Below are 23,894 nucleotides of genomic sequence, written 5' to 3'. Positions count from 1 at the left end.
GGAATATAAAGAGGTAAAAAAACTGATTCTTAGTAATCAAGAGATAATTCAGCCTGACCAGTATTGGCACAGTGGATAGAGCATCAAGCTAGGATGCTGAGGTCTGAGGTTTGAAACATGAGGTCCTTGGCTTGAGCACAGGCTTGTCCAGCTTGAGCACAGGATCACTGACTTGAGCAAAGGATCATCAACATGATCCTATGGTCACTGACTTGAGCCCAAGGTCAGTGACTTGAGCAAGAGCGTCATTAGCTTGGCTTGAGCCCTCCCCAACCAAGGCACCTATGAGAAACAATCAATGAACAACTAGTGACACAAAACTAGTTGATGCTTCTCATCTCTCTCCCTTACTCTCTCTCTCTCTCTCTCTCTCTCTTTCTTTTGAGAAAGAAGTCTATCAAGTGTAGATATAGATGAGACTCCAGGATAATTACTACTACAAGCCCTAAGATTTAAAATAACTTTGTAACTACTCCACGTTTGTTATTTTACAAATCCTGTTTCTCCATTATCATAGTTTCTAATGGAAAAAACTTCAAAAATGTCTGTACACTTACTTAAGGCCAGAAGAGAGAAAGGTGGAGAATCTAGAGCAAAACATTTTTGCAAATCCTGAAAAGAACCCCAAATCAAGAATGCAATAGAGTGATAGTAAACCAGAAAAGAAAGCCAAGATGGACTGGGGTGTGTCCTGGATAATTTCTAGCATATTGACCCTATGAATCTCCTGCATTTCCAGGCAATTTCTTAAAGCAGAGGCCCCCAAACTTTTTACACAGGGGCCAGTTTACTCTCCTTCAGACCGTTGGAGGGCTGGACTATAAAAAAAACTATGAACAAATCCCTATGCACACTGCATATATCTTATTTTTAAGTAAAAAATCAAAATGGGAACAAACACAATATTTAAAATAAAGAACAAGTAAATTTAAATCAACAAACTGACCAGTGTTTCAATGGGAACTATGCTCCTCTCACTGACCACCCGGAAGTGTGGCGGGGGCCAGATAAATGGCCTCAGGGGGCTGCATGCGGCCTGTGGGCCATAGTTTGGGGACCCCTGACTTAAAGGCACTTTCCTTTGCAGATCCCAGTGGCCCAGTTGTCAGTCTAGCATTGGCACCTCCTCATTGGTTTACTCTGTTTCTGGTGAGTGATGGGGATGCTCTTACCTTGCCTTCCCTGGAATGCTTCTCATCTTCCAGATCCTCCCTTGAGCTTTCCTCTTCACCTCCCTAGATCCTGAGACCCAGATTCATAAATATGATTAGGGAGTGGAAGGATGAGTGTCTACCTTGACTGCGAGTGCCTCAGGTTGACATAAACCATTGTAAGCTCCTGCCCTTCAGTGAGCCTGGGGTCCAAGGGTGAAAGAGGAAGCAAGAGCCTGGTAGGAAAGAGAAGAGCCAAGGCTGGAGAGAGTGGATGCCTAGATAGGATAACGTGTAAGTACAAATATCCAAGGCTCCTTGGAGAGGGCACTGACTGAGTATAAAGGTGGCAGGTTGCGGATGAGGTGCCTCTCTATTGGCTGCAGGAAACAATAGGTGTTCCCTGATCACAGGAGTAGAGCTCTCCTCTCTCTGGCTGCCTCTTTCTCCTGGGAAGACATCTGAAACACTTGCTCCTCATCTCTCAACTCCTCTCACCTAGACCTAGAAAAGCAGTCTCCAAACTGGAGTAGGACACCCAACAGAAACTCTTGACTAGGTTGGAAAAATGATGATCTGGGACAGTGGTCGGTAAACTCATTAGTCAACAGAGCCAAATATCAACAGTACAACGATTAGAATTTCTTTTGAGAGCCAAAATTTTAAAACTTAAGCTATATAGGTAGGTACATTCCTTATCGAGGTAACGCCCGCATGTGGTATTTTGTGGAAGAGCCACACTCAAGGGCCCAAAGAGTCGCGTGTGGCTCTCAAGCTGCGGTTTGCCGACCAGGGATCTGGGAGATAAGATTCAGGTGGAGAAGAGAAATCACCATCTTTTTCTATAAACTCCATTCTTCTCCTATTGAAACTAAGACCTTTCCTCTTCTTTGCTGTTAAATCCCAGTCCACCAAGTGGCGGCTTATTCTCTGACCACTCCCTTATTCTGTCCTTTAGTTCAGTGGACCCCAACCTTTTTTGGGCCACGGACCGGTTTAATGTCAGAAAATATTTTCACGGACCTGCCTTTAGGGTGGGATGGATAAATGTATCACGTGACAGAGACAAGTGTCAAGAGTGAGTCTTAGACAGATGTAACAGAGGGAATCTGGTCATTTTTTTAAAATAAAACATCGTTCAGACTTAAATATAAATAAAACAAAAATAATGTAAGTTATTTATTCTTTCTCTGCGGACCAGTATCAAATGGCCCACGGACTGGTACTGGTCCGCGGCCCGGGGGTTGGGGACCACTGCTTTAGTTCTTATTCCTCCCTCTCACATCAGGTGTTTGGGAGGCATAGGTGCAGAATGAAGAGGCTGAGGCTTGGTTGGGAGAGTTCATTAAGAGGGAGGAAAACAGAGAGAGAGGATAAGAAGGAGAGGGGTGAGAAATCAGTGAGGAGAGTGGGACAGACACTGCCAGCAGACAGCTTAATCTTGCCTCCCCTTCCCCTTTCTCCCCCCCAGGACCTACAGAGCTGGTGGCTTTGGAGAGAGCTGCTAACTAAAGGCCTGGACATCCTGATCTTTGCAGGGAATGTCTTTGGGGCCTCATGCCCCAGTCGGAGCTCTGTAGCAGGCACAGCTCCTCACCCCTTGACTGGAGAGCTTGTAGTGGTGATGCTGGCATAGGTTTTTGAGGAGGTCAATGGGACCCAGATAAATCCAGCCCTAACTCTGGCACTGCTCTGTGCCCATCGACTTGATCCACTCCAACAGTGTTCTATGTCTTGGCCCTAAGCACAACAATGATCCTGGACTTGGTCGTTTTCTACCTGGCACTGCCCCCAGGTGGTTGCAGCCCAGCTGGTCAGGTTAACAGCAGTCCCACTCCCTTAGTAGGGTGACTCTAGGTAGATAATGAGGTGGATAGCTGATAAGACTTTAAGGAAGGCACAAAAAAGGGAGCACCCCTGCTCTGTGCATCTTATTAAACGATCTTCAATGTGAAGCTTATAGACCAATAAGGTTGGGTGAGCAACTCAAGAATTTGAGTGACTTGATATAGCCCCTTTGCTTAAAGTTTCTACAGTGGATAGATTCTGAGGCCAGAGGGCAGTGAGAGGATGCATATGTCCTCCCACCCCTTGTCCTAGTATCTCTAGTCTCCTCTAGACAAGCAAGAGGAGTCACATGGACCAGGCTCCAGGCATGGGGTTTTCCTCTACTCTCCAGCTGGCACTCACTATATTTACTGTGGCTCCTCTGCAGCAGCAGGAGGTGGGGAAGCCAGGCAGCCTGCTGGTGGGTCTCTCAGTGACTGTTGGAGCACTGGCATTGGTAAGAATCCCTCCCATACCAAGCAGGAGCTTGGGGAAGACTGGGCTCTAGTCCTCAAGGTAGACATAGTTTTTTGGGGTTTTTTTTCTGAAGTTGGAAATGGGGAGGCAGTCAGACAGACTTCTGCATGTGCCCGACCGGGATCCACCTGGCATGCCCACCAGGGGCCGATGCTCTGCGCATCTGGGGTGTTGCTCTGTTGCAACCAGAGCCATTCTAGCACCTGAGGCAGAGGCCATAGAGCCATCCTCAGTGCCTGGGCCAACCTTGCTCCAATAGAGCCTCAGCTGTGGGAGGGGAAGAGAGAGAGAGACAGAGAGGAAGGAGAGGGGGAGGGGTGGAGAAACAGATGGGCGCTTCTCCTGTGTGCCCTGGCCAGGAATCGAACCTGCAACTCCTGCACGCCAGGCCGACGCTCTACCACTGAGCCAACCGGCCAGGGCCTGTTTTTGTTTTTTTAATGAGGCTAAACTTTAGAGTGTTGTCCCAATTGCAAAGATTGTAGGTTCGATTCCTGACCAAGGCACACACAGGAACAGATGGATGTTTTGGTCTCTCTTCCTCTCACCATTCCTCTCTTTCTAAAGTCAATAGATAAATTTTTTTAAAAAATAAAGAGGCTAGGCTGCCTGATGTGTGGTGGTGCAGTGGATAAAGCATTGACCTGTAATGCTGAGGTTGCCAGTTTGAAACCCTGGGTTTGCCTGGTCAAGGCACATACAAGAAGCAACTATGGCGAGTTGATGCTTTCTGCTCCTCTTCCCTCTCTTTCTCTCTCCTCTCTCTAAAATTAATAAATAAAATCTAAAAAAAATAAAGTGGCTAGGCTAGGCTAATAGAAAGCATTGACTATGCTAATTATACATAATTCAATTAAAAACTCAAGTGAGTCATTGAGAGCTCATCTCTTGTTTGCACATTTGGCATTCCACTAAGTGGCGAGGCTGGTGTGGAAGGACATGAGCTGATGTTCATTCAGTTCTCCAGGAAGGTTTGATGAGGAAAGAAGGAGAGAGGTTGGTAGCATCAAATAAAGCAATCTAGCCATTTTGTTTGGTGTCTATAAGGGAACCAAACTAGCTGCCCTGCTCTCTGTCTGTTAGTATAAGAAGCTATAGGGTTGGTGGTTAGGGATTATCCCTTCCTGTGAATAAAACCCTCATCGAATGGCTCCTATTTACTAAGTGTTTTATTCTGTGTCAGGCACTATACTAGGCCTTTAACTATGTTATCTTATTTGATGATGCCCAGAGAATTTTCTTTAATGTTTTCAACAAATATTTATCTACTGCCTACTGTATGTCAGGCGTGGGGTTTGCAGTGGTGAAAAAATCAGACACATCCCTGCCCTCCTGGAGTTTATATTTAGTGGGGATAAGTTCCCTACCTAGAAAGTGGTAAGTCATGATTTTTGTTGTTGCTGCTGTACTTAATGGATTTCACGTGAACAGAATACTATTCCTCATGACATCCCCTCCTCATTGTCCTATATATGGCTCTCACTTTCTTGGTTTTTTTCTAGATAATAATTAATCATCATTATTAACCATCCACCCACAAGAAAAACTAGAACCTTAACAGTCACCCAAATCTACACATATATGCATAAATATCCTTCTCCATCTCTTTGCCTCTCCTAACTAAAGGTAAACACCATTCTGAATCCTGTGTTCATCAGTTTTTGTTTTCTTTTTTGTGTGTAGTTTCATCTTATCTGTAGTATTCTCTTTGTGTGTGTGTGAGAGAGATAGATATATATATAGAGAGAGAGTGGGGAAGCATCAACTCATAGTTGCATCACTATAGTTATTCATTGATTGCCTCTCATACATGCCTTGAGTTGGGGAGCTCTAGACGAGCCTGTGACCCCTTGCTCAAGCCAGTGACCTTGAACTTAAGCCAGCAACTTTGGGTTCAAGCCAGCAACCATGGGATCATGTCTATTATCCCATGCTCAAGCTGGCGACCCCACGCTAAAGCTGGTGAGCCTGCACTCAAGCCGGCAATCTCGGGGTTTCAAACCTGGGTCCTCAGCATTCCAGGTCGACGTTCTAGCCACTGAACCATCACCTGGTCAGGCATCATCTATAGTATTTTGAAAAGCATATTTTCATTTTAGAATTTTTTTTTCTAAAAAGATTATCATACCATGTACAATATAGTCTTCTGGGACTATTTTTTTTCTTGATATTTTATTGCTAAGATTCATCTCTATTATTGTCACTGTGGTGATTCACTCATTTTGACTGCTGAATAATATTTTGTTGTGTGGACATACCATTGTTTTTTCTTTGTTGTCTGTTTGTTTGTTTTTGTTTTGTTTTGTTTAAATGAGAAGAGGGAAGATAGTGAGGCAGACTCCTGCATGCGCCCCAACCGGGATCCACCCTGCAACTCCATCTGGGGCTAATGAGTACCAAGCTATTTTTAGCACCCGAGGTTGATGTGCTCCAACCAAACTATCTTCAGCACCTGGGCCATGCTTGAACCAATCAAGCCGCTGGCTGCAGGCAGGGAAGAGGGAAAGAAGTGGGAGATGGAGGGGAGAAAAGCAGAAGGTCGCTTCCCCTGTGTGCCCTGAGTAAACATCAAACCCAAGATATCCATTTGCTGGGCCGACACTCTATCCACTGAGCCACTGGCCAGGGCCATACCATTGTTTGTTTGTTTGTTTGTTTGTTTGTTTGTTTGTTTTGACAGAGACAGAGAAAGAGTCAGAGAGAGGGACAAATAGAGACAGACAGACAGGAAGGGAGAGAGATGAGAGGCATCAATTCTCCATTGGGGCACCTGAGTTCCTTTTTTTTTTTTGTATTTTTCCGAAGTTGTAAATGGGGAGGCAGTCAGACAGACTCCCGCATGCGCCTGACTGGGATCCACCCGGCATGCCCACCAGGGGGCGATGCTCTGCCCATCTTGGGGCGTCTCTCTGCCGCAATCAGAGCCATTCTAGCGCCTAAGGCAGAGGCCACAGAGCCATCCCCAGCGCCCGGGGAAACTTTGCTCCAATGTAGCCTTGGCTGCGGGAGGGGAAGAGAGAGAGAGGAAGGAGAGGGAGAGAGGTGGAGAAGCAGATGGGCACTTCTCCTGTGTGCCCTGACCGGGAATCAAACCCAGGACTCCTGTACTCCAGGCCGACGCTCTACCACTGAGCCAACCGGCCAGGGCTGGGGCACCTTAATTCTTTACTGATTACTTTCTCATATGTGCCTTGATGAGTTGGGGGGAGCTACAGCAGAGCAAGTGACCCCTTGCTCAAGCCAGTAACCTTGAGCTTCAAGCCAGTGACCTTTAGGCTCAAGCCAAGGACCATGGGGTCATGTCTATGATCCCACGGTCAAGCCAGTGACCACTCCCCTCCCCCCCTGCTCAGGCTGGTGAGCCTGCAGTCAAGCCGGATGAGCCCATGCTCAAGCCAGTGACCTCAAGGTTTCGAACCTGGGTTCTCCGCCTCCCAGGCCAATGCTCTATCCACTGCGCCACCGCCTGGTCAGGCCATTGTTTATTCACCTATTTTCCTGTCAATGGGCACTTGGATTGCTTCAAGTTTTTTGCTATTGTGAACAGTGCTGCTCTAAACATTCCTGCGCATGTCTCCTGGTAGAGGTATAGAAAAGTTTCTCTTCTATAAAAGTGAGAAGTGAAATTCCTGGGTCAGAAAGTACAAGTATGTGTTTATTTTTACAAGATGGTGCTATACTGTATTCCAAAGTGATTATCCCAATTTACACTCCCACAAGCAGTGATAGCTAGTTCTGTCCCTTTGTTTTTTCATCCATATCTGAACCAAAGTATCTGTGGCTAATGTCTGTGCTTTTAATACCATGATGTACCACCTCACTCCTGTCCAGGGGTCCTTTTGCAAAAGCACCTGGAACAGTGTGCATTCTCTGGGTCCAGCAGTGACGACTGGCATCTGAGAGCATCGCTGGGTGAGATGCAGCAAGGTTTACAGGGCCAGAATTCAGGAGATTGATTGGGTTTCCAAAACACAAGAGACTCCAAGGGCCTCTGATGGGTTGTTCCTCTTCTGTGAAATTGGAGGCTCTAGTACCCTTGGGGTACTCTGACCTGTTCTCAGCAACTCTTCCTGTATGTGGATGAGTTGGGTGTGCCCTCCACCTTTGCTGTAACTCTTTGTGTCCATGCCCAAGCTGGACATCAGGGGAGGAGAAAGGCATAAGCCCTGATCTGTGTCTCTGCTCCCTCCCCACAAGTGTACTGCATGGGACTGATGCTGGGCACCAATATTGCAGGCCTACCCTTCAAATTTTTGTTTTCTGGTGCTTCATAAGAAAAGCTTGAGGCCTTTTTGACTTGTCACAATGTGGAGATAGTGGAGCCTGCTGGTGTGTCTCATTCTGCCTTCTCCCCCCCACACACATAGCCCCCACTCCAAGCCCCTCACCAAGCCCAAGCAGCTGAACCTCTTTCTTCCAGCTTTCTTTCCCCATCTTCTCTTTTTCTCTCTTTTGACTGGCCTGTTTCCCCAGACACTCCACCCCAACCTTTCCCAAAGGACCAAGAGTTAGGACTCCGGTGTCCTGATCACAGCCATATTAGGAGGCATTAAAACCTCCCCTTACTGCCTGACTAGGCGGTGGTGCAATGGATAGAGTGTCAGACTGGAATGCAGAAGGACCCAGGTTTGAGACCCCGAGGTTGCCAGCTTGAGCACGGGCTCATCTGGTTTGAGCAAAAGCTCACCGACTTGGACCCAAGGTCGCTGGCTCGAGCAAGGGGTTACTAGGCCTGCAGTCAAGGCACATATGAGAAAGCAATCAATGAACAACTAAGGTGTCGCAAAGCACAACGAAAAACTAATAATTAATGCTTTTCATCTCTCCATTCCTGTCTGTCTGTCTGTCCCTGTCTATCCCTCTCTCTGACTCCTGACTCTCTCTCTGTCTCTGTTAAAAAACAAAAAACCTCCCCTTACTTCTTAGCCGTGACCCGGTTTTCTTCCTCTCAGCACCTGCTACTGGGACCTTGTGAGTTAGGAAAGATGAGGTGCAAGCTGATGCTGAGACTTAAACCTTTCCCCCACCCCAGCCCTCCAACCCCACTCCCAACCTGTCTGTGGCAGATAGCTTCTCCCCCTGCCCCCCCCCCCCCCGGTCTGTCTCTGTGGCTTAAAAGGCCAGGCTGAGGGTTGGGAAAGGGAGGTGCTGGCAAGGGGTGGGGGCAGGGGATTCGGGCTCAGAGAAAGCCAGACACAGCAGAACTATTCTTGTCCCAGAGATGCAGGGTCTACAGATTCCAGCCCAAACCAGCCAATGGGGGAAGGCCCTCTAATCCCAGAGGACTAAAGAATTCTCTTTAGTTACCCAACATCCCTGCTGGACCCCACTCCTCACCCCTACCCTCACCCTTAGCCCTGGCCAACTCAGAAGGGCCTGGAAGCCCCCAGGAGCACAGTCTCATACTCCGTGAAGTGCCCTCAGCTTGGCTGACCTTCCAAGCAAAGTTGAGAAGTGTTGTAATATGGATGTCAATGAGGACTGTGAACTACAATTTTGACATGAAAAGACAGGGACTCCTCCAGTCCCCCTTGTCTTAGTCTCTACCTTTCAGAGCCTCTCCAGCCCTGACCCTACCCCTGCCTTTATATCCATGACTCTGCTCATCTCCCACTTGATGAAGGAGGAGAAAATCCAGCAGCTTTATCAGATGCATGGGGGTAGGCCCAGCCTTCTGCAGCTATGAAAGGGTTAAGAGGCTGGGCCAGCCACCTCAGCCTGCCCCTCCCAGGGATTAAGAGTCCTCTATAAAGGGTACTGTTCACCCACATCAAGCCAGGGGGGTATCAGGGACCCAGGCACTGTGCCCATCCCCCCTGCCATGTGGGAACTGCGTTCAGCCTCCTTCTGGAGGGCCATATTTGCTGAGTTCTTTGCCACTCTCTTCTACGTCTTCTTCGGGCTGGGAGCCTCACTGCGTTGGGCCCCTGGACCCCTGCACGTCCTGCAGGTGGCTCTAGCCTTTGGCCTGGCCCTTGCTACGCTGGTGCAGGCTGTGGGCCACATCAGTGGAGCCCATGTCAATCCTGCAGTCACTTTTGCTTTCCTTGTGGGCTCCCAGATGTCCCTGCTTCGTGCCTTCTGCTATATGGCAGCCCAACTCCTGGGAGCTGTGGCTGGGGCTGCAGTGCTGTATAGTGTTACCCCACCTGCTGTCCGAGGAAACCTAGCACTTAACACGGTAATGATCAGCTGAGTGGGGCTGAGGGAACCTGGTACCCTGACTCCCTGCCTGGTGCAGGTAGACCACTACCCCCAGGGTCTGGGACAGTGTGTGTGTGTGTGTGTGTGTGTGTGTGTGTGTGTGTGTGTGTGTGTGTGTTTCAGGGTGGGGAGGATCAGTGGGTGCTTTGGAGGATTAAGGAAGGCATAGAGCCTTGGAACGGGAATTAAGAAACCTGAGTTGAGTTCTGGTCCTAGCTTTTCTTCTAATTTCTTGCAGGCTCTTGAGGAGACTTATTTTACTTATGGGGCCTCAGTTTCTGCATTTGTGAAACTGGGTGCAATTATTTCCAACATTAGGAGAAATTAAGAAAGAAATATATATAGTTACTATGGGAAAGGTTGTATTATACCTCATCCCCAGGAAACTATTGCCATAAGGCGGGGGGGGGGAGTGCCTGGGAAATCTTGAGGAGGTTATACTTTGACAGCACTAATGAGCTCCCTCTCTTTTCCTTTGCCTAGTTGCACCCTGGGGTGAGTGTGGGCCAGGCCACCATGGTGGAGATCTTTCTGACGCTGCAGTTCGTGCTCTGTATCTTTGCCACATATGATGAGAGGCGGAATGGCCGCCTGGGCTCTGTGGCCTTGGCCGTTGGCTTCTCCCTCACCCTGGGGCACCTCTTTGGGGTAAGCAGGAGAGGGGAGCAACATCTCATTTAAGGATTACAGGCCCCCAAACCTTTCCCAACACTAAGGTTTCTTTCTACCCACCTGACTATTAAACATGAGCATTACCCACCTCCCTCTGTATCAGTCAGCACAGAGGAATCAACCCTGCTTATTCCTCTCTCTGTGACTGCTGTAACTAGTCCTCCTTGAGCCCAAGGTGGAAATGCATGCATCATGGGGCTTAGCCTATAGATCCATAGTCTGTCCCCAAATGGGGCATCAGTGCTTCCACTCCACTGTGAGACTCCCATGTGGTTGTCCTTTGCTACTTGCTGCTGACTGGAGGCAAGATTTCAGCCCTCGGGGACCTGTGGGCTATGGGGAGAGAAGCTGGGTAGAGTGGTGGGAATGGTCTCAGTTACAACTGTGTCTTTTGCAGATGTATTATACTGGTGCAGGCATGAACCCTGCCCGCTCCTTTGCTCCTGCCATTCTCACCAGAAACTTCACCAACCACTGGGTGAGTGAGGGGAGAGGAGCAAGATGCTGAAGCCCTCTTGGATGGGTGTAACCAGCAGGTTCCAGGTTTGGGTCCTGCTTTCCATCTCGATGTATTGACTACTCTACCAGCATTCAGCTAAGTGGGCTGTCACAGAGTTTGAGATGCCTGTGTGAGCAGGATTCATTATTTTGCTAGAAAGAGAGGCTCTTGCTGATATACCTTCGCTGGTTAGTCAGGGAATTTTACTAAATATCCACTGGATTCCAAAAACTAGTGCTGTCAGGGCAGACAGCTGAACAGGAAGACAAAAACTTTTCTTTTCAGAGGTCAAAATGTGTATGAGCACAAATCATGTGACCATGGCAAGATCTCAATTATTTTGCACCTAAGTTTCTTTACTATAAAATGAGGTGTTATGAAAGTACGTGTGAAAGTTATATGTAAGAAATGTTTAGCACAGCCTGACCAGGTGGTGGCACAGTGGCTAGAGTGTCAGCCTCAGACACTTAGGACTCAGGTTTGAAACTCCGAGGTCGCCAGCTTGATGACAGGCTCACCATTTTGAGCACAGAGTCACTGGCTTGAGTGTGGGATCATTGATATGACCCCATGGTTGCTGGCTTGAACCCAAAGGTCACACTGGCTTGAAGCTCAAGGTCTCTGGCTTGAGCTGGTTGTTGCCTTAAGCAAGGGGGTCACTGGCTCAGCTGGAGCACCCAGGTAAAGGCACATATTAGAAAGCAACAATGAACAACTAAGGTACTGCAACAAAGAATTGATGCTTCTCATCTCTCTCCCTTCCTGTGTCTGTCTGTCTCCCCCACCCTTCCTCTCTCACTAAAGAAAGAAAAAAGAAAAGAAAAGAAATATTTAGCACAGAATCTGGTATGGAATAAGTCCTCAGTAAATTGGCTGTTTGTGTCATTTGGCCATATGCCAGAAAATACATGAAAATAATTGGAAAACATTTCCAAAGCTGTACACCCATTTTCATGGCCACATTATTCACATTAGCCAGAAGGTGGAAGCAACCCATGAGTCCCTCACAGATGAATGAATAAACAAAATGTAGTATATACATAAGATGGACTAGTGTTCAATCTTAGAAGAGAAAGAAATCCTGTCATATGCTATAACATGGATGAACCTTGAGGACATTATATTTAATGAAATAAACTAGTCACAAAAAGACAAATACTGTATAATTCTACTTATATGTGATAGCTAGAGTAGTCAAATTCATTGAAACAAGGAGAACTAGTAGTTGAAAGGGATTGGAGAGAGCAGATAAGGGGAGTTGTGGTTTAATGGATATAGAGAGTTTCAATTTTGCAAGATGAAAAAATCCTGGAGATTTGTTGCATAACAACATGAATATACATAATACTATTGAACTGCGCACTTAGAAATGATTAAGATGGTAAATTTTATGTGTATTTTATCACAATTAAATATTTTTTCAAAGTAATATACAAACTAGTGCTAACTAACAACAACAAATAGAATATGCATGTTCTAAGGAGGTGTGGGATAAAGGAGTAATTTGATGAGTCAGAAAAGAAATGGTGAATTTTGAGGTGCAGACAGTGGAATAGTTTTTCATTTTAAGACACACAAACAAACACTGATTTCTGCTTAAATAGTGCCCAAATATGTACTCAAGTATGTCTGTTTCCTTAAATGGCACCCAACTATGTCTTTTTTCTATCAATGGAGTTGGGAAAAGAGCAGCCTTGCTCTTGGTCCTCTTCCCAAGCCTGATTACTCTTTTCTTCTTCTTACAGGTGTACTGGGTGGGCCCAATCATTGGAGGGGGCCTGGCAAGTCTCCTCTATGATTTTCTCCTCTTCCCCCGGCTCAAGAGTGTTTCTGAGAGACTGTCTATTCTCAAGGGTACCAGACCCAGTGACCCCAATGGACAACCAGAAGGCACAGGGGAACCTGTTGAATTGAAGACCCAGGCTCTGTGAAAGTGCCCATTGGATAGAGGAAGCTCCAGTAGGAAGCTTCTGGGTCTATGTGGAGTGGTTAAGCCAGCCCCTTGGTGAAGAAAGAGACTGTGGGGAGGGGCATGTACTTCTTTATTTTTAAATTTATGTGTATTTTTCTTTTCTTCTTCTTCTTCTCCTTTTTTTTTTTTTTTTTTTTTTTTTTTTTTTTTTTTTTTTTTTGCCTTTTGCTGTGTGAAATCTTTCAAGTTGCATTCATGAGCTGGTTGGTGCAAACTTCCCTTCCTCCCCACCCCACCTCTCTTCGCCGTTGTGTGTATGAATGTGAGTGAATGTGGCTGTGTCTAAGTTTTGGGGCATGGCAGAAATAGGGAAGGGAAAAGAGGCATCATCCTATACCTTCCTCTTCCAACCCAGTGTGATAAGCACAGGAAAACAAGACCTTAAGTTTCTGGCCTTTACTCTCATGCAGTTCTAGGTTTCTGCGGGAGTAGGTAAGCAGGGAGTACCCCTCACAGGAGGCAGATGGAGAAAAGTGGAGGACACTAGGCTTCCAAGGGTTGAGAGAAGGGGCTGGGGCAGTGTTAAGCCTAATCCAGAGGGACCCAAAACATTGAAGACACAAACAAGGTCCGTTGATTACACACCAAAGCTTTATTGTCTAGCTTGGCCAAGCGGCAACTCCGACAGAAATCTGAAGGAGAGCGCCGGCCCTTTGTTTTACTTGGTTTTTATAGTTTTGTAAGTGGGAAGTACAGAAGCAAAAATTGTAATTAGGAGCCCCTTACCACTATTGGTTATAGTCATATGTCCTTTAACATGATAGGACCATGTTCAATTTGCAAGCCATACATCCTTTTGGAGAAAACAAAATTTACAAGTCAACACAATGGCAGAAAGATATCTTTTACATATTAAAAGGCATTCCTATATTATCCAGTGTTCATCTGCTATCTCTCTGTCCAGAGTCACACGTGTTAACTACACGCATTTACATAGGAGAGGTAGTTTCCGTGGGGACAAATGCCCGCAAATGGCTCGTAGTTATAAGAAAAGGTTTATTTTTTGGCTTTTCTCTCCCTGCACCTAGCTGGCCATTCACCCTTTTCCCCACAGGTCTGGGGATCCATGTTTTCCTCCCCTTTGCATTTACAATACAATGCCAAGGGCCATCCTGGTTATGCCAATCGCACAGTACAGAGACTATTCTCACAATTTCTCTGCATACCTTAACCCAAATTAATAAAATGTTCTTCAAGCCTCCCAAAATATTAATATTAATTCTGTAGCCTTTGGTACTTTACAACAGCTGCAGGTGAAGTGGCTCAGTGGCTCCTCAACAGGTACCATGATGGGGTGGAGGGATGTTCAGGATGCAATTGTTTTAAAAAGTTGTGGGGAAGTTAATGGAAGAGTGTAGTCTACTTATCTCAGGGATGCTTGCCTCAGGGTCTTGGGTGGGTAAGTAGCTCTGAGAAAAGTGAATGCTGGGGTTTGAACTGTTCGGTAGAACTATATAAACCTGTCTACATCAACTGGCTGGGTTTTGTTTTCATTCAGGCATGATGGATCTCTTTGGAGGCCCTGGGCCACCAAGCTCACCAACCAAGAGGTGGGTGAGCCTACAATCTAAATTAAGTAGCTTAACTGTTCCGCTTGACAGTCCCAGCAGGCCTCCAGGCAGATGATACATACTTAAGCTCCAAAAGAACTCCAAGGTAAACATAGGAAATCTCATTCCTGGAGCAAAGGCAGAGGTGGTGGTGATGGGTAGGAGCCAGAAGGTTTGATTCTGAGTTTTAATTTAGTTAAAGCAAATCAAAACACTCTTCAAATGGCATCTTTCTGCTTTTATCACTAGTTTTATAGTCTTTTTTTTTTTTTTTTTTTTTTGAGAGACAGGAAGAGAGATGAGAAGCATCAACTCATTGTTGCGGCACCTTAGTTGTTCATTGATTGCTTCTCATATGTGCCTTGATGGGGGGGGGGTGACTTCGGTGGAACCAGTGACCCCCTTGTTCAAGCCAGTGACCTTGGGCTTCAAGCCAAGACCTTTGGGCTCAAGCTGGGGATGCGGCACTCAAGCTGGAGAGTCCGCACTCAAGCCAGAGATCTCAGAGCTTCAATTCTGGGTGGTCCACATCCCAGGATGACGCTCTGTCCACTGCGCCACCGCTTAGTCAGGCTAGTCTTATTTTCCTTTTTTGTGTCTTTTCACTTTTCCCTCACCTGTCCTTTCATCTTCATCAAATATCTTTTAACTTTTCTAATATCCCTGAAATTGATTCTTTCTATTCAAATGCTTAATAATCCAGGAAACAATAAGTTGTTTGAGCCCTATCTTTTTTTGTTGTTGGCAAAAGACACTCATCTATCTCGGCTGAGGCCAGAGGAAACCCTCAACTGATCAATGAATAGTTACTGTCGATCTCATTCTTTTAGGAGCCTCTTGCATACTTCACAAGCTTTAAACCTATATACCTCCAGTAGGTTAGACACCCTCAGTCCGCCAAAGACCACTCCTTCCAATAGCTCCACTCCGCACTTTCCAATCAAGCGTCATTTTTCTAACCACCTAAGACTTTGGAATAATCCACTTGACTAGGAGAAGGGGAAGAATGTTGTAAATTCACGTCTAAGCAGATATTGATTCCAATTATCTTAAGTCATCAGAAAATTAATTGCGTTCTGATTTTAGGCTCAATGGAAGGGATAAATTCAGATAAAACGACACTTGGAATGCTTCTTTTTTCCTTACTTTACCGCCAACCTCTCCCCTTGTCCCCTCGGGTCACTGGATCAGTCCGGCTCGCCCCGCCCCGTTCCACCCGCGGGCGGAGACTAGTCCCACCGAGCTAAGTGGCGGGAAAAGTTGCAGCACCCCTATCTGAGGGCCGCTGGCTCCCCTGGGATCGGGAAGATCGGCGGGGATCGGGTGAGTGAGTGTGTGGACGAGGGGGCACTAAGAGAACTGCGTCCTAGCGAAGCTACCGGACTCCCTAGGGAGGCGCTGAGTCCCTTTCCCCGCCACGGGGTTTAAAGGCAAAAGGCGGGGCGCGCGCTTTAGGCGCGGACGCGCAGTTTCCCACCCTGCGTCTCCGGTGGGTGCCACTCGCAGGGTGTGCTCCTTCCTTCTCCCCTCGCCATTCTGCACAGCTTCGTCTTCGTAAGGGGCGGGGCTGGGATGGGAAGGGGCTTGGAACCTGGAAGGTAGAACAGAAGGTTCCAGGGCATTTCGACTTCAGAACATGCCCCATCCAGTTAAGACCCGAAGAAACAGGTCTGCAGCTTAGTGGTCAGCAGGAGCCGGAATTCATATCACAGGTCTCTAGACTTAAATCTTGGGCTTTTATAGAATTGATTTTTCAGTCCCTTCCTTACTTTCTCCTGGGTATAAGACTCGAGGAGGATACAGCCACTGCGTGGGTTTGTTAACTGCACCGTTAGCCACTAATTACGCTCCTCAGTTATTTGCTAGTCATGCTGCCATGAGTTACCTTTGTAAAAAGTCAATCTGGCCCTGGCCAGATAGCTCGGTTGGTTAGAGCTTCACTCTGAAGCACAGAGGTTGCCAGTTCAGTCTCTGGTCAGGCCACATACAGGAACAGATCTATGTTCCTGTCTCTCGCTCCCTTCCAATCTCTCTAAAATCAATTTTTTTAAAAAAACCAATCTGGCCCTGGCTGAGTAGTTCAGTTGGTTGGAGCGTCATCCTGATGCACCAGAGTTGCAAATTCCATCCCCGTCAAGGCACATGCTGGAGACAACCAATGAATTGTATGGATGGGTGGGACAGGTTGATCTCTCTCTCTCTCTCTCTTTCTCTTATTCTCTCTTTCCCTCTTTTCTCCCTCCTTCCCTCCTCCTCATTGCCCCCCTCCCTCCCTCTCTCTAAAATCAATAAATAAAAGAAATTTAAAAAGTCAATCTGGCCATTTCAGATTAAATATAAAACTCCTCTTAGGCCACCCACTGTCCTGGCTTCTTACAGTCTGGCCCTGACCCTCTCAGCCTCATTTTCTAACCTCCCCAACATGTTTCCTGTCTCATGCACTTGACTCCCAGCCACTGAACGGGTGTATCTGCCTTGTGCTCTTTCATGCCCTGGTCCTTGTACTCTTGCTGTTCCCTCTACTTGAAGTTCTAGCCACATCTATGTGAAATGAACTTCTCTTTCAGGACTGAGCTCAGTTGTCCCTCTGAAAACCTTTATTTCCAATTCTTCTAGGCCAAAGGAGTCACTTTCTTGTGTCCTTGAAGTACTATACCACCCTCTATTATCAGTGGCACTGGTACAATTCAGTCAAAGGTTCCTCAGTTTCTCACATGTATCTTACATTGTGCTTAGTGCCAGGTGGACAGAGATGATACCCTTAAGGAAGTCACAGTTTGGAAGGAAAAATATGTAAATGAGTCCTCTGCAGTTATAAAGTGACAAAGAAGTCTGCCCTGACTGGTTATGGCACAGTGGATAGAGCTCAAAACTCAGAAGTTGCTGGCTTAAGTGCAGGCTCACCAGCTTGAGCATGGGATCATTGATGTGATCTCATGGTCGCTGGCTTGAAGTCCAAGATTGCTGGCTTGAGCAAGGGGTCACTGGTTTGGCTGGAGCCCTCAGTCAAGGCACATATATGAAGCAATCGATGAAAAACTAAAGTGACACAACTATGAGTTGGTGCTTCTCATCTCTCTCCCTTCCTATCTCTCTCTCTTGCTAAAAAAATAAAAAACAAGTCTGTTCTGGCTTCCTTAACCCTCACCCCAAATCTCTTGAAGAAGCTTATCTACATGCACAACTTCATACACTATCCTGATGTATCTTGATGCCTCTACATATCAAGCCCTAACCTTTCCTTCGTCACCTTCAAGACTTGTCTACTTCAGTTCAGAGTAGAAACCATATATGGAGCATCTACATTGTGCTGAACATAGTGACTCCCGCTCTCAAGGAGTTTATATTATAGTGCAGTTATTAACGGGGGTTGAGTTAGAATCACCTGATGAATATTTTCAAAACACTCTTACGCAAGCACCCCCACCTCTTGTAAACTTTGATTCAGTAACTAGACTCTAAAAAATTTTAAAGGAATAAGAAAGAATTCCTGCCCTTAGGGAATCTAAGGCTAGGAGGGAGACAGACATTTTAAGCAATCTGTTTAAATGTTATGTACAACATGAGCTGTAAATACCATGATGGAATTCTATTAAATGGCACAGAGAAGAGCTCTATTTGGTATGGAGAAGTTGTAAGGGAGTGCCATTTGGTCAGAGTCTTACAAGATGAATTGGTAGAACCCCTGGTAGCTCAGTTGGTTACAGTATCCTCCCAATGCACCATAGTTGTGGGTTTGATCCCTGGTTAGGGTACATGCAAGAATCAACCAATGAATGCATAAATAAGTGGATGAAATGCATAAATAAGTGGATGTTTTTGCAATGAATGCAAAAACAAATTGATGTTTTTCTCTCAAATCAATAGATAAAAAAAGAAAAAGAACTAGTGGAAAAGATGAGTAGATAGAATCCAGGGCCAGACAGAGGACTATCTTGAGAGAGAAGCTGAAAAGCAGACAGATCATGAAGGACTTTGAATTGTAAACACTGGCAGCCACTGAAAATTTAGTTTTGTATTAGTAGTGCATGTTAATAATAGATAATTCAAATAGTACTAAAGTGAAAAATATTTCTCCTACTATAGAATCCTCTAGCCCACCCCCATTCTTTCCAGAGATAATTACTATGAAATTTTTTATGTATTCATTGAAAGGTTTTAGGCAAGGTGATTATATGGCCAAGTTTGGTAAGCATATTGTGGGTATAGTGAAGAAAGCAAGACTGGAGGCAGGGAAAGTGGTTAAGAAGCAGTTGAATAATGTAAGCAATTGATACTTGAGACCTTGAAGTAAGGTAGATCTGACTGCCTTAGCTCAAGTCCTGAGTATGGCCTTGCCTCAGGTGCAAAAAATAACTTGGTTTCTGAGCGATGGAGCAACCCCAGATGGGCAGAGCATCACCTGGTAAGAGGCTTGGCCAGGTGGATCCTGGTCAGGGCACATGCAGGAGTCTGTCTGCCTCCCCACCTCTCACTTAATTAAAAAAAATATATATTTATTTATTTTTTCCCTCCTGAAGTTGGAAACGGTGGGGGGGGGCAGTCAGACAGACTCCCGCATGCGCCCAACCGGGATCCACACGGCACGCCCACCAGGGGGCGATGCTCTGCCCATCTGGGGCATCACTCTGCCGCAGTCAGAGCCATTCTAGCGCCTGAGGCAGAGGCCACAGAGCCATCCTCAGCACCCGGGCAAACCTTGCTCCAATGGAGCCTTGGCTGCGGGAGGGAAAGGGAGAGACAGAGAGGAAGGAGAGGAGGAGGGGTGGAGAAGCAGATGAGCGCTTCTCCTGTGTGCCCTGGCCGGGAATCGAACCCGGGACTCCTGCATACCAGGCCAATGCTCTACCACTGTATTTTTATTTTATTTTTTTATTTATTCATCTTACAGAGGAGAGGGAGAGACAGAGAGAGAAGAGACAGAGAGAGAGAGAGAAGGGGGGAGGAGCTGGAAGCATCAACTCCCATGTGTGCCTTGACCAGGCAAGCCCAGGGTTTCGAACCGGTGACCTCAGCATTTCCAGGTCGACGCTTTATCCACTGCGCCACCACAGGTCAGGTTTTTTTTTGTTTTTTTTTTTACAGAGACAGAGAGAGTCAGAGAGAGGGATAGACAGGGACAGACAGACAAGAATGGAGAGATGAGAAGCATCAATCATTAGTTTTTCATTGCGCGTTGCAACACCTTAGTTGTTCATTGATTGCTTTCTCATATGTGCCTTGACTGCGGGCCTTCAGCAGACCGAGTAACCCCTTGCTTGAGCCAACAACCTTGGGCTCAAGCTGGTGAGCTTTTTTTTTTTTTTGCTCAAACCAGATGAGCCCGCACTCAAGCTGGCCACCTCGGGGTCTCGAACCTGGGTCTTCCGCATCCCAGTCTGACGCTCCATCCACTGTGCCACTGCCTGGTCAGGCTGTATTTTTTTTTTTAAAGATTTTATTTATTGATTTTAGAGAGAAGAGAGAGAGAGAGAAGGTGGGGTTGGACGTGCAGGAAGCATCAACTCATAGTATTTGCTTCCTGTATGTGCCTTGACTGGACAAGCCAGAGTTTTGAAATGGCAACCTTGGCATTCCAGGTCGACAGGGTGAGTGCAGTGAAAGGAAAAACAATTGAGACCGCAGGGAAAGTGATATGTATACATGATCCTGCTTTGTGCAACCCCAATTTGATCATTTTGTTTTTCAGCTCAAATCTTCAATGACTCCTTGGTTTATGTTCTAAATCATTGAATTGGTAGACGAAGATAAGGTTTTCCCATAAACCAGGTTCCAGCTTCGCTCTCTATTGCTCTCCTATTAGACTCACCTAGTTAAGTGCTCTCTGCTTTTGCCCTGGCAGTTCTCTGCCTAAACGTACCTCCCAGCTGCCTAACACTATGCAGCCTTCAAAAATCCAGCTCTAATCACACTTCCTCTGACGAAACCTCCTTGGCCATTGAATCCTGAAAAGAGCCCTAGTTTTTCAGAACTTCTTTTTCAATATCACTTATTTGGAGCCTATACTGTCTTTTGTATTATATCTTCTATGTTATGTGGGTTTTATTTCTGCAACTAAACTTTTTAGCACCACCACTGTACTTGCACAGCAACCACTTTTGCCTAGAAGGCTCTTCTGTAAGCATTTAGTGACTGACTGTAGAGCCCAGTAGATGGAGAGGAAGTTAATATTTTGAGAGCTCTTCCTTTGTGCTCACTATTCAGTAAGGTGCTGGATATCGGTGCTTCTGAAACTGTCTTGATGAAGGACCAGAGAGGTTGTCGTGCCCCCCTCCCCAGGTTGTTGCAGATCAGTACGTTTTTCCTTTAGCTGTATTGAGATATAATTGACATATCAATACTTTTCTAAAATGCTAGAACCACTACTAGAAAAATTAAATTACTAGAAAAATAATGTTTTTAGTTTCCTGTATGAAAAAAAAACATGCAGAAGAGAGGCTTTATTATTAGATTCAACAAACACTAACTCTTAAATTGCTGTGAGACGTTCTCAGTGCTTATGCTTTGTTTTGTACTTACCCCGATGCAGACTGATAATAGTATGTGGACCAGAAATGGTCTGCAGACCATACTTTAGGTAGTACTGCTTGACCTGATCGCATTTAAACTTCCCCATTTATATTCTTAATATACTGATAAGGAAACAGAGGTTTCGGTTAAGCCACATGCTCAAGATCACCAACTTAGTACTGGACAGACTGGAGTTCAAATGCCAAATGCTATTCTGTTATCCAAAGGGGACCAGGCCCACAGCACCCAGAGCAAGTCTGCCTGAGGCTGGCCTGTAGTGTGTGGGTTTTTTAATTCATGTGGGAAAGATTTCACAATACAAGTCCAGGTGATTTTTTTTTTTTTTTTTTTTGTATTTTTCTGAAGCTGGAAACGGGGAGAGACAGTCAGACAGACTCCCACATGCGCCCGACCGGGATCCACCCGGCACGCCCACTAGGGGCGACGCTCTGCCCACCAGGGGGCGATGCTCTGCCCCTCGGGGGCCTCGCTCTGCTGCGACCAGAGCCACTCTAGCGCCTGGGGCAGAGGCCAAGGAGCCATCCCCAGCGCCCGGGCCATCTTTGCTCCAATGGAGCCTCGGCTGCGGGAGGGGAAGAGAGAGACAGAGAGGAAGGAGAGGGGGAGGGGTGGAGAAGCAGATGGGCACTTCTCCTGTGTGCCCTGGCCGGGAATCAAACCCGGGACCCCTGCACGTCAGGCCGACGCTCTACCACTGAGCCAACCGGCCAGGGCCAAGTCCAGGTGATTTTGAGAGTATGATATAATTATTAAAGCTGGGAACAGTGAAATAGGAAGGGCTTAGGATAGAAGAAGCAACAGGAGAGAGCCTGGGCTGGGCTCTGCTTTGGCTCCCGAGAAACGTGATAGGAAAGAAGAGAGCCTAGGCTGGCCTACTGCTAGCTTACTGGAGAGTCAGAGAAAAGGGGACCTTGGGGACAGGTGAGTGGGTTAAGTGGGGATGAGCTGCCACTGCCCATTGCTCCCCTTGTTGCAAGTCTCATGGGGACACTTAGAGTTTAGGAAAAAGAAAATTCACTTGAAAAGGAGATTAGAATGATCATGCTCCAAGGAGGGAGGGGATGTGGTTGTGCTGGCTTCTTTGTCTTGATGGGTTTTATCTGCTTTCCAAAGGGGGAATTTTAGGGGAGGTCTCAAGGGAGATTTCAATAGCATGTCCAGGTATGCCCTGATCAGCGTAAGGTCAGGGGGTCATTAGTCATCACAGCTGGTCCTGGCATCACCTGCCTAGTTTTGCTGCTTTTTTCTGGACCTGGAGCTGAAATACAACTGGGGTCTAGATGTTATCTCTAGAGAGGAAGGGTCAGGGAAGAGTCCCAACCTCATGACCAGTGATATGCCAGGGGAGTAAAGATCGCCATTGGCGCAAGTTTCAGTACTAGTTTTGCCCATTGCTGAGCACCCAGAGCTTTTCGCCCTGGTGACCTTCTGTATCTGGTTATAAACTGCATGGCCAGTTTGTTCAACTATCTGTCTGTTTCCCCATTCCACTTGCCAAGGAATTTTCCTAACTTCTTACTATCCTGCCTCAATTCTGTTAATAATAGTGATTCTCAAAATGTTCTTCAAACAGCGTTGGTTTGGGGCAGAGTTTTTTCTGTGGTTTTATTTTGTTTTCAAGAAATGAGTTAATTTTCTGACTGACCGGTGGTGGTACAGTGGATAGAGTGTCAAACTGGGACGCTGAGTTCTCAGATTCGAAACCCCAAGGTCCCGGGCTTGAGCACAGACTCATCCGACTTGAGCTCAGGCTTATTAACTTGAGCAGGTGATTGCTGGCTTGAGCCGTGGGATCATCTCAGGGGTAGTCAGCCTTTTTATACCTACCGCCCACTTTTGTATCTCTGTTAGTAGTAACATTTTCTCACTGCCCATCAATTCCACAGTAATGGTGATTTATAAAGTAGGGAAGTAACTTTATAAAATTTATAAAGCAGAGTTACAGCAAGTTAAAGCATATAATAATAATTACTTACCAAGCACTTTATGTCGGATTTTCGCTAAGTTTGGCAGAATAAATCTTTATAAAATTAAATCTATCTTTTTATTTATACTTTGGTTGCTCCGCTACCGCCCACCATGAAAGCTGGAATGCCCACTAGTGCGCAGTAGGGACCAGGTTGACTACCACTGCTCTACATGATCCCACGGTTGCTAGCTTGAGCAAGCGGTCACGGGCTCAGCTGAAGCCCACAGTCAAGGCATGGATGAGAAGCAATCAAGTTGATTTTCTCGTTTGTTTTCCTTTGGTTCTTGCATTTTGAGGCCTATGAGTATTAATTTCAGATGAAATTAATGCAACCTACTTGGCACTTTGTTGGTAGGAAAGGTAACTAATATCACTTCTAAATATCATGTCTGCTGGGTCTAAGATATTTGACAAAATTCTCATCTCTCTATGATGAAATGTGAAAAAACAATGTAATCAGTTTTTTCATAAAATCCAATTTATCAAATTTAAAAGACTGTACTTTATTTGGAGATTTTGTCCTTAGTTTGTTGTTCTACTTACACATTCATCGGGGAATAAACCTGCAGCCTTGGCAAATGGGGACAACACTCTGTCCAACAGAACTACGCAGCCAGGCCTTCTTTCTTTTTTGATCATTTCCTTCCATTATATTCCCTGAATTGGGCTCATGGTTGCAAAGGGTATGACTTGGGATAATATGTTGATTCAAAATCAATTTATTTAGAAAATGAGTATTACATGCTTTCTATAAGCTCAGCTCTATTCTAGGCATTAAGGAATGCAGCAATAAACAAAATAAAATGAGACCTGTCCTCATGGAGCCTGCCTTTTATTGGGCTGGTTTTTGATTGATTATGTAAGTAGTATATAAATATTAATAATTCCTAAGTGCCAGTCAGAGAAACAATATTGGTCTGTAATAACATTCTGTCATTCTGAAGTGAAATGAGAAAAGCCTGACCTTTGGTGGCGCAGTGGGTAGAATGTCGACCTGGAATGCTGAGGTCACTGGTTTGAAACCCCAGACTTGCACAGTAAA

The 23,894-nt window shown here is 46.0% G+C and overlaps 2 protein-coding genes across 5 annotated transcripts in view; both read left to right on the top strand.

Annotated features, from left to right (window-relative positions):
• The first annotated feature begins 9,245 nt into the window (after positions 1 to 9,245).
• Positions 9,246 to 14,275, top strand: MIP (major intrinsic protein of lens fiber). Its single transcript, XM_066369789.1, has 4 exons — positions 9,246 to 9,636; positions 10,143 to 10,307; positions 10,729 to 10,809; positions 12,576 to 14,275. The coding sequence occupies exons 1-4, from the start codon at positions 9,277 to 9,279 to the stop codon at positions 12,759 to 12,761; spliced, it is 792 nt and encodes a 263-aa protein (XP_066225886.1). The 5' UTR covers positions 9,246 to 9,276; the 3' UTR covers positions 12,762 to 14,275.
• Positions 14,276 to 14,341: 66 nt separating this feature from the next.
• TIMELESS (timeless circadian regulator) overlaps positions 14,342 to 23,894 on the top strand; it is a 38,249-nt gene continuing 28,696 nt past the window's right edge. For all 4 annotated transcript variants that reach the window (XM_066369786.1, XM_066369787.1, XM_066369785.1 and 1 more), the window contains exon 1: positions 14,342 to 15,675. The gene's annotated coding sequence lies outside the window, so the exon portion shown is untranslated. The remainder of the gene's footprint in view (positions 15,676 to 23,894) is intronic.

The sequence above is a fragment of the Saccopteryx leptura genome, chromosome 2 (assembly GCF_036850995.1).
Source record: "Saccopteryx leptura isolate mSacLep1 chromosome 2, mSacLep1_pri_phased_curated, whole genome shotgun sequence".
Taxonomy (NCBI): Eukaryota; Metazoa; Chordata; class Mammalia; order Chiroptera; family Emballonuridae; genus Saccopteryx; species Saccopteryx leptura.
Note: the sequence above shows the minus strand (reverse complement) of the source record. Positions and strands in the feature narration are given on the sequence as shown.

Coding starts and splice junctions, on each gene's coding strand:
- MIP (XM_066369789.1), top strand. CDS start 9,277: ATGTGGGAACTGCGTTCAGCCTCCTTCTGGAGGGCCATATTTGCTGAG. Junction 9,637..10,142: donor GAAACCTAGCACTTAACACG/GTAATGATCAGC, acceptor TCCTTTGCCTAG/TTGCACCCTGGGGTGAGTGT. Junction 10,308..10,728: donor CCCTGGGGCACCTCTTTGGG/GTAAGCAGGAGA, acceptor TGTCTTTTGCAG/ATGTATTATACTGGTGCAGG.